This window comes from Rhyacophila brunnea, unplaced genomic scaffold, assembly GCF_057557595.1.
Source record: "Rhyacophila brunnea isolate RB1 unplaced genomic scaffold, BYU_Rbru_1.0 scaffold_10, whole genome shotgun sequence".
Taxonomy (NCBI): Eukaryota; Metazoa; Arthropoda; class Insecta; order Trichoptera; family Rhyacophilidae; genus Rhyacophila; species Rhyacophila brunnea.
Window position 1 is genome coordinate 41,407,512 of NW_028232752.1, and position 11,382 is coordinate 41,418,893.

The 11,382-nt window shown below is 33.3% G+C and overlaps 1 protein-coding gene across 1 annotated transcript; it reads right to left on the minus strand.

Moving 5' to 3' along the window:
• Positions 1-8,910: 8,910 nt before the first annotated feature.
• On the minus strand, positions 8,911-10,651 carry LOC147079218 (protein PET100 homolog, mitochondrial). Its single transcript, XM_085949091.1, has 2 exons — positions 10,550-10,651; positions 8,911-9,534 (listed from the first exon to the last, which is right to left on the minus strand). Exon 2 carries the CDS (start codon positions 9,530-9,532, stop codon positions 9,275-9,277), a length of 258 nt encoding a protein of 85 aa, XP_085805217.1. The 5' UTR covers positions 9,533-9,534; positions 10,550-10,651; the 3' UTR covers positions 8,911-9,274.
• Between the last annotated feature and the right edge of the window lie 731 nt (positions 10,652-11,382).

The following is an 11,382-nucleotide window of genomic DNA, read 5'->3' on the forward strand; positions in this document are numbered from 1 at the left end:
TCAATAAATGAACCACCTCATTCATCATAATACCTAATATTATTTATCAAAATTCAACTATCCACACCTAGTACCTACATTACAATAATTAATATTTAGGTAGGTAGGTAATACAAATTAATATTGATTTAATTAACTGAAATAGCACATACCTACTCTTTGTTATTATCATTCAAGATAATATTATAAATTATTATAGTATGTATTAACAAATATATTTTAAAGCTTACGGAGATAGATGACATATTTGATCACTTACTGGCAAACTAACTAATAAACTAAACCGGTGGGTCATGGGATATGAATTTACAGCCGACCGACAAAATAACTTCATAATATATTATAAACTCACACTAATGCAAGACCAGGTATTTACTACAGTGTCCCCGGTCCAGCATCGGTACATGTGGGTAAAATGTGCATAGCACGTGCGAAACGTCCTACAGACGTACGCATTGTTCAGCTTCCTTATGAATTTTGAGAATAACATTGCTTTGATTTTAAAGGGGCCACCGAATTTCGTTGTATTGTACTATGTAGGTCTATAGTGATGTAGGTAGAGCCAAAACTCACATAGAGCATTAGGGAAGGGCCAAGAAACAAGAATCAAGGATGGGCAAACAGTACAAATAAAATATATACTTAATTAATTTATACAAAATCAATGTATTATGGTAGGAACGTATAATATGAATATTAAATTGAATATTGACTATAGAATGATGAGGGGACCGGGGTCTGTCCCCTAGGTACCCAAAGGAAGAGCCGCCCCTGAACTTTCCTAAAAAAAAATGTCTGAAGAAAATAGGCCATGTGAAAACATAAATAATAATCATTTAAAAAACAATGATGGCATTAAAAGTGCACTTGGGCAAGTGCCAGGTTTGCAATGAATAATGTCACCGTGAGGATGTTTGACAATGAAACATTCTGGTGTTTCAGTAAAGCTGTATTTAACCTTTCCCTTACCATGGTAAAAAAATTACGGCTGATCCCATGCCGTCCACTCAGTGTCCCGATGGAAATTTGGCATTTTAAAAGCTAATTGACTGCTTCAAAAGGTAAAGTATGTTTTTAAATACTATTTAGTCATCGTTTAACATGTTATTCTGTGTATATCACATGCAGTTATCTTATAATCGTGTATAATAATCGAACATCGATAAATGTACGTCATAACCAAACCACGGCATGTCTCGATCTGTTTTAAATGGAACAACCAACACACGCTGTCATTTCACGGAGAGTGGGGGTGGCTAATTCATCCGAAGCGAACGAGGGATGTTTTTAGGTAGCATAACATCTGCATGGACTTGCGTTATCACGTTTACCACATAAAATAATAGTTATAATTTTGCAATATCGATTCCCTGTATACATAATTTTAAAAATTGTGATCTTATTGTATCATGTTATTAGGTTTTATTAAAAATCGGATTTTAAAACACATTAAAAATATACTTACATAAGAATAATTAAACAACAAAAATACTCCGATCGTATAGTTTCCACTAAATATATTTTAATATTATGTTTATTATGTTGAAATAATACACATTAAAAAAATTAAATCACTACGTTACTTGAACCTATATGCACGTATTAAGTCTATACCTCTTAGACTATAGATATATCACACCTAATTTTAGATAATTTCATAACAAGAGGTTTTATAGTCAATAATAAAATACATAAACATATATTTAATGTAATATTGTATCCCCAGAAAAATCTACTTTTATACATATGTATAATATGATAGGTACCGCAATTTAATACTTATATATTATAAACTTCTATTAAATTTTCATTATCCGAAATATTATTGTCGTTCACTTCAAACTCAATATCAGAGTCATCACAAAACTCCTCTGCAGCCACCCTGATTTCTTCCTCTGTTAAATATCTTCTCGGCATGATTAAATATTTTCAAAAATATTTGTCAATTTGATAATCGACGTGTAGATGATGGGAGTACGCACAAATCTAACCGTTCGACTGCCTGCTGTGCACCCAAATAATAGTATGTTTTTTTAGGTCGCTCGAAGTTTTCAAATACACATGGCCCACAAACCGATGTAATTCTTACATACCTGGCAATAAGGGTTTGTATTCAAAATCCGGGTAAATTTATTTTTATTACGGGCGCAATAAAACTGAGCCTTTCCGGTCAGTATTTTGGAATAAACGGCATATAAAGCGAAGTTGACTTGCTAAAATGAACACTTATAACATTACATTAAGGGTTGCTTTGGCGTTTATCGTCAGATGCATTTGAATCATTTATAATTCAAGGTTCGATATATTGTAAGAGGCTACGGCTGAATGCATCCTTCACAGAATTATGTTGAACAAAGACATAAATTTCTATCTCTGACTAACAAATGACATTTTAAAATAGTGTCTCATGTTTACATTACTATTATGCGCGTTTCTCTAACATATATCTTTCTAGATAGCCCTGTCACTGTCTTATCAAAATATTGATTAGACTTTCGAAAAATGATTAATTTTACATATAAGACATTCAATTCAACTACCGACATATTTTTCTTTTTATGCCTAAATATTTTATCTACAAATAGCTAAAAGTAGACGTTTATATACATAATAATAAGTGGGGTATCTATGATTTAAGGTCATTTCTAAACTCCGAGACCATCGTGGCAACGGGAGTGTTAAAGAAAACTCGAAAGGCGTTTTGTAGTGGACCGTATTAACAGAGGGGCCCGTTGAACGCTATTATATTGAAGCGGCATAGTATTTGAGAGGAAATGAAGTTAAAAAGATAATCTTAGAGGAATGGTGTTTGAGTTGTGATGCAGATGTTGAAGCTGCCTTCAACTGAAAAAGATGTGTTGCTATACCACTTGAAATGTTACAGTTATATTTTGGAATTAGTGCAAATTATATGGATCTTATATACTGCGACTTATCAATTAAGAAAAATCTGAAATATAATTTCATAGGGAATCCTGAAAATGAAGTTTAACCTTGGATACTATGCAACTTATATATGGTGGCCAATATGTGGGAACGCTGTATAAAGTCTGAAAGTTCCTAGATTGATGACGTGTCTGACATCATGGGTAACTCTGACCCACCATTATTAAAAGTAATATATTCAACTAGATAAGCAAAAAATGTTGAAAAATGTAAAACAGTTTCATTCTTACGATTAAATTGTTCGTTATTAGAGAATCATTTATTTTTTTATGTTGAAATTCTTTTTTTATGATATTAATAATGTATTTTCAGTTTTCAGTTCAGTTCATTTTATATTTTTAATGTGGCCCTTCATCCAAAAACTTTTCCCAGTCCTGCGTGATGACAATCTGTTTCTGGCCGTATTTGCAATGAAGCAGTGGCGCACCCAGGGTTTAATATTGGGGGGGCCCAAATTAGTCACATAGGCTCTTTTTCTTCTTCACAGCCTAATTTCTCGTTTATCGCCCTTTTGTCTATTGCACTCGGTGTACCTACACCATGGTCCCCACATCCTGAAACGGGCTCTAAAGCTAGTATATTTGGCGGGCCCCCTACCTACCGCTAAGATTAAAGGCAGTGTGAAACACTACATTAACATTTTTCAAATTGTGTTTTAGTTCAAATTAAGGGTACTTATACAGTGAATTATTGGCGATTTTTAATACATCTACTTTAATAATGGAGCTGTCGTATGGAGTATCGACACATAATAACCAACAAAATATATTGCACTATTATGTAATTGAAAATGTTCATAGCCATGAAGCATAATAGCTCCGCAGGCGACTTTTTTACTATTAAAGCTAATTTATGATGTGTTTATTTCACTTATCTGGTCAACCCGACACGCCGGGCCCCCAGGCTAAAGCCCTGTCAGCTCTCCCAAGCCATGACCTACACCACTCCGGAATTCAGGTGGACACTGAGAATTTTTTGACAGTCCCATTAGGGATTGGGTTTCTAAAAAAACCCTGACATTAGTGTTTCGAAATTTTTGTGTTAGAAATTAAAATCTAAGAAATTTTTCTAAAAAGGGTGCTGGAGAATTACAAATCATTTTTTTATCGTGTTTTTATTTGTCTAAGCCCAAAGGTATAGTTTATTGGCTTTCAATTTCTATGTTTAAGATCATTCTGATAATTTTCATGTTTGGAGGTGCCAGGGACCCTTGGCCCCCCCCCTAGGTGCGCCACTGCAATGAAGTCACTTAAAAACAAGAATTATATAATTGATACAAACCTCAGGAATAAATCTTATTACTCATTCACACATGTCATATCGTCCAATGGTAACTAATGCGCTTGAGCAAGACAGATATACCTACCGGGTGTCAGTATGACAGCGAAACTGCCGATAATAATTTTACTCGCGTACACCCATGCATTTGCAAAAATCAGTGGTGTATTAAAATTTTATTAAAAATATCTTTTATTAAGGGGGGACATGCTCGGCGTAGGTCAAAATGGGGGTTTTATTGCATTTTCAAACCATGATCCTGGACATTCCTTAAACGTTGTGGATAATCTGTTTATATAATTTTGAAGCCTTATTATCCTTTATATTTATTTTAAACATTTGATGACTGCATAAAGTATTTTTATTACATAAAATAGTATTCTTTTAAACCTCTCGCTCTAATGTTTTAGAATATAGTCATATTTCGGTACATGAATGTGCAGTGGTGTTAAGATTTTTTACATTTATTAATTTTTAAACGCATTTATGAAACAATTTACGAGATAATTTTAGTAAAATATTTACGATAAAAAATTATATTGATAATCTCTGTGATCCCAAATTTGACAAGAATTAGGCATTTTATTATTCAAAAAATGGTCAAGATTAACACATTTGAAGATGATTGTAAAGATACTTATTATAAGTAATGTCTTTGACCATTCAAGTGTGATAAACATCCTACGAATATTGATTGCTTTATAATAATTATTGACCTAAGAATAAGGTAGTGTTTTTTTGAAATACGCCATTTATTTTGGCATTCCCCAGTGTTTAAACTATAACATACGGCCGTAGCCATAAATTGACAAACTATAATTGAAGTAGGGAGTAAAATGATGTTAACGCGTGTGTTTGAACATGTACCTAACTGAATTTTTTTTTATTTTTTTTAAACGGTACATGTTCAAACAGCGCGTCAATATTATTTTACTCCCTACTTCAATTATAGTTTGTCAATTTATGGATACGGCCGTATGTTGTAGCTTAACCACTGGGGAATGATAAAAGCAATGGCGTATTTAAAAAAAACACTACCTTATTCTTAGGTCAATAATTATTATAAAGCAATTATTATTCGTAAGATGTTTATCACACTTGAATGGTCAAAGACATAGTTCATAATAAATATCTTTAGAATCATCTTCAAATGTGTTAATCTTGCCATTTTTTGAATAATAAAATGCCTAATTATTGTCAAATTTGGGATCACAGAGATTATCAATATAATTTTTTATCGTACATATTTCACAATAATAATGTCGACATAAATTATACTGATGCTTTTATAAATGCGTTTGAAAATTAATAAATGTAAAAAATCTTAACACCACTGCACATTCTTGTACTGAAATATGACTATATTCTAAAACATTAGAGCGAGAGGTTTAAAAGAATACTATTTTATGTAACAAAAATACTTTATGCAGTCATCAAATGTTTAAAATAAATATAAAGGATAATAAGGCTTGAAAATTATATTAATAGATTATCTACAACGTTTAAGGAATGTTCAGGATCATGGTTTGAAAATACAATAAAAACTCAATTTTCACCTACGCCGAGCATGTCCCCCCTTATGGTAATAAAATTTTTCATAAATAATTATTCTCTAGACTAGGTTGTGCCACCAACAAACTCACTGTTCTAGATATTCCGATTTCGTCGGCTGTTGACAATTTGATTGGTATCGATGTACATTTATGTAGGCGAGTTGGGTGATATTTACCTATAGCAGGGATGACCTTAGCAAAGATAAGCGATCTTTGAGCAATTAGACAAGAAGAAAGTTGCGTAATAATTTAAGTAGAAAATTACATAATGAGCCAATCGGTACAAATGAACAGACAGTAAGAGAATTTTTCACACCATGCATGAAAGGCAAAGATGATGTTATCATTTTGTAATTTTGAATATTATGTAGTTTTTGTTGAATCATTTTCTGTTAACTGTTTTTAAAAGGAAATATAATATTATTCGCATCTTGCACCCGAGGGCATCATGCACATGCTCTATTCGGGCCTCGTACATGCCATGACTGAACGTAGATAGTAATATGTATACTAAACGGCGTACAACCAAATCAGTAGGTACTGTTACACCCACGAATGGTCCCCATTTGAGGATGTCTCCTCTGTGGATCTTAAGAGGTCCGAACCATTATCAAGCCGATGCATATTAAGAGTTGATTACGAAAAAAAAAATACATGGCAATATTGTCTAAATGCCGGTAAAAAAATATATGAATGGCAACGCCGTATTTTGTACTCACTGACAGCTAACAATTTTCCCGCTTGGCAGAAGCATTTTGACAGTCAAATTGTAAACGCGTACATTTCGATCTCCACAAAAATTATTAAAATTATATGAAATGTAGCACCTGGTATTCTCCAAATAAAAATCCATTCCAGTGTTATTTTGTACAATCCCAAGTGACAAATGACAAACGATGACGAAACCACCAGCATACTGAGCGAGTAGAGGAAGCACCTTCTCGCTCCCGACTTGACGGGAGATGGCAGTACCTACACCGAGAGAGCGTATGTATGTTAATAATAGTCAATCAATCTATAGTATAAAACCCGAGTAAAAACATCTGAGCAAACATGAGAAGTAGCTCCATTATTATTTAAGGTTATACTTCAGCTGGGGCATGGTCTAAAACGATTGTGACTACGCGACGCGAAGATTGTGGAAATGACGCGTGCAGAACAAAACATAATTTGTCATAAAAAGTCAACATGCGTCCATTTAATGTTATGTTTATTGTTCTATTACTAATAATAATAATATATCGTCACTGTTCTGGCAGAAGACACTAATTCGAAAAAATGACATATCGAGTTAGTTATACCAAAATGTTCCTTATTTCAAACTTTACCGTCTGGAAACCTTCTTAATAAATAAACAGTCTTTATTTTAAAGTCATCCTTTTTACGATTACTTAATAAACTCACATAATAGACCATTTCAAACATTTTAACAACTTCAAAGTCAAATTACTCAAAACTAGTATTCTCCAGTTAGTGTGTTCTGCCAGAACAGAGACGATATTCATTGACATCTTTTCTTTTTCAAGTAAATGGGTAACGTTTTTTAGTCATCTCTACACGATTCAAGAATTAATTCCCCCGTCACCATCACAAAACAAATTGACGTGTTCACAGCTCAACTTTCGCTCTACGATTGCCAACCAGTCCGAAATTTTGTCGCACTTATAGTTGAAAATTATTTGCCGTTTCACTGAAGTACCGTCTTAAGTAAATCCAACACTCGATTTGATTTACAAAAAACCTATTGTAGTTGAAATCCTCTTGTAAATATCATAGTTAATAACAGAAAAGTAAGAGCTCCTATATTTAGTTGTTTCAAGGATCGACATAGATATTAATATTTTCTTTATAATCCTAAAAAAATCTATCCATTCCAGTGATGTCACCTTCGATTATCGTACGAAATACGTGACAGCACATGGCGTGATGGGCATATAGAGACGTCTACATCTGTAATGTAATGCTACTTTTATCACACTGCTTACTTTCATATCTTTTTCTCACAATAGACTATGTCACTCTTCGTCACATACTTTTAGATACATCTCTTTTGTGCGTTATGGAATGCGACCCTATCTTTGAAATGACTGTTTATGATTTATGACAGGTAACTGAAATCTGACAGATATCTATCACTTCTATTATATATTTACTGGATAATGTCATTGATTTAGAAAATCTTAGATCTAGAAAGATAGATAGAAGATAATCTAGATAATTTAGAAAAAAATTTAATTAGATGTATTATTAATGATTCTAGGAATAGCTAAAATATGAAGATGACGAAGTGCATATTATTTGAAATATTTACAATCAAAGGGGCTGCGTCACCTAAAGTAAGATTACATCAATGGCTAAGTTGGAAAAAAATATGTAAGTGTTAAGGTTGCGGAGGAAGCAAGACTAGAGGTTGTGATCGAGACTTCTCGTTTCGAGAAATAATTTGAAGAGTTAATTCTCGTTCTTTGAGATTCGCTTTTCATTAGAAATTATCAATAAAAATCTTGAGAATTATGTACTTTCCGGGAATATGTATTTAAAAAATTTGATTCAAAAGTAGCATTGCCGACTCCGTGTTTTTCTATTGTTTTAGAGTAATTCACCGGTGAAAACTTTCACCAAAAAAGTAAAATATAATAATTTATGTTCAGTGAATTGTATCAGTAAAATGCTGAAGATGACACAAAATTTAAATTCAAGGACCATAAATATCGCTGTCCTAGGACATTCTTTCAGTTATCTACCGCAGCCTGCTTTCTGCACCCTTCGCCACCGCCTGTCGCTGTTGTCTGTCTCGTTCGCCACGCTAACATCTAGCTTTAGAGTTTGAAAAAGTGACAGTCACATCAGTTTACTCCGGTGATAAGAAAATTTTATGATTTGAATAGTGCTGAGATGCGAAAAAGGTAGGGAAGCACTGGAGTAGGAGACTTCCCTTGTGTTTCCATGTTACCGTTGTTTAGCTATGTGGCCAAACAACTGCAGAACTCTGAAGACATAATATTTTGGGAGCCAATCCTTCTAGTGTGAATAGTTTTTTTTTGTTTTTCACTTCAAAGACAAAATTAATAAGCGAAGGAGAAGGTTAGACATGATATTGGGAAGTTTGGTCCATTTTGATATAAAAATACGCTCATCATAAAGAATGTATTAATTATTCTACAGGACATAACTTATTTAATTTAATATTTCAAGAATTAATAGAGTGAACATCACCAAATCTTCAACACCAATGAATATTTAAGATGTTACCAGTTGAGGTGTTAATATGGTTAATAAGTGTAAAAGGATGGGTAATATTCCCAAGATATTTTTGGAGAAACATTTCTCCATTTTTCTACATCATCGACTACTATAGGCATTGAGCAAACACATGATTCACTACACTAATGTGTTAACACAACTCTATGTTCTGTAACAAAATGGACGTTGAACTCGGTAGTTTTGGTGATGTTCATCATGACAATTTTATTTACAGCGAAGTTTCTAGCTTGATCTCATTGTGATGTGTTAGGTCTTTCTTTATCGGCCGCTTCGATGGCGGCTAAAATTTCTTCATTGGCTTTCCTCCGCATTTCTAGAATAGTGTTCTGCATCATGTCTCTGTTAGTTTTCGACTCTGGCGGGTATAGCTTTTTTTTTATGTTCGTCACCCACTCCTCAAAATATTGTGGCTGATTGAAGACATGAAATAGTCCAACCGGAAAAGCTAGGTAGACAGACATCTTGAAAACCTCCAGTTGCCAGCCACCCATATCTACAATGTTAGGAAAATAGTATCATTATTATTAAAATATGCTTGCAGTATCTGGCGGTATAAAGATTGAGAGAAGAAAAAGAAGAAGAAAATTAGGAAAAATAACTGTAAAGCGTTACAAGGGACGGCGCAGTTAGTAGTACATTTCTAGTCTCATGTCTTCGGGTACCAATCTTTATATTTTGACAGGAGCTTAGGCTTGGTGTAGGTTGGTATGTCAAAAACATATCAATACTTTTTGACCAATACTTTTCTTTCGGTACAATATCAGTATTGAATCTTTATTTTGATTCAATATCTGTACCAGAAATGTTGCTTTTTCTTTCGATATGACATTCATAGCTTTACGCGAGCGTGGAAAATGCAAACCAGTGTTGAAGATATGTTTATTTACATACATGTCATACATTAAAAAATATATTTCTTAAACAATTAAGTAAGTACTTGGTAAAGATTGAAAAGCAAAGAATCAAATAATTATTATTCTAATATAAGTGCATCACTAGTTTTTATGTACACTATAAAAGCTCAACGTTCATCTTTACGTATCTACACGCAGCCTAACGCAGGGCACAAGAAATTATTCGTAGTACTAACTACAAGTCAATTATATGGGTTGACTGTACCAGTCAGTACGATAGCTGCTCCACTGCGGACGTTTAAAAGTGAACAATGGAAAAAAGGGATCGACATTAATTAGGTAGGTACACCATTTGTTTTCAATTCAGAATGATATCTGTTGAATTCCCCTCAGTTAGAAGAGCCTCTTTGAACATTATAACCATATCACTCCATTCCACTAGGCGTCATATCATTCCCTTATTGATAACCACACCGTATAATCTGGTTGTAATGCTATAATAAGATGTCAGTCAATCATTAATGAATAATTTACAGAACGAATTTTGTACTCCCGTTGCAGACGACATGCGCATGTACATTAATAATAACAATTGAAGTTGGATTTCCTGGAAAGCATAATCATTCGACAATAAATTTAGCTATATTATATTACCTGATCTCTTTTTTTAAATTTCTGATGAAATACAGCGCTCACAAAGTTATTTTCCAATAATATTTTGACTGATTTTGACGTTTCAGTCATAGACTATAGACTAATAAAATAATATTAGTCTATGGATTACCATAGACTAATTCATAGATAAGTTTCTGACTCAATGTTGCCATCTTTTTGTCACCGAAATATAGTAGGTACCTACTCGGTCTCAAAAATTATAGTAAGCATGAAAATGTTTAGGTTTTTTGTTTGTCACAAAAAGTAACGGAGAATTTGAGAAATTCGAGTCATAGTTTATACCGGCGAATCTGAAAAAATCTATTCCGTTTTTACCTCTCAAACAACTTTTTTTCTTCGTTCGCCGAACATTACGAAATTATAGTAGGTAGGGTGACTGCTATAGTAATGGGACAGGATTAGCTATGGGACACCTCAACTTTAAACTCCCAAAATAAGATTAGCTAAGCATTTCTGTAAGTGTGAAGAAGACAGATCTATTCAGTCATTTCCTCTTTATATGACTGCATTTGTATTTTTCCGTCGCTAGTTGGCTCTATTTACAAAATATAATTCTTAGTTGAAGTCACCTGAAAATCGCAAAAACACGTGTTTGTACTATAGTGATCTTTCGGTGGCATTTTTTTAATACAAGTTTTGTGAATTTCTGGAAGAAAACAGGGAAGTGCGAGGGACTACGAAATATCTTACGTACATTGAGATTTACTTATCAGCTCGAAAAATATCACTAAAGGTACGTGTGTCCAATTACTAGAACAGATTTTAATATTTTTTAGTAATTGGACAGCCTGTCAGACAGTAGCGCACCCAGG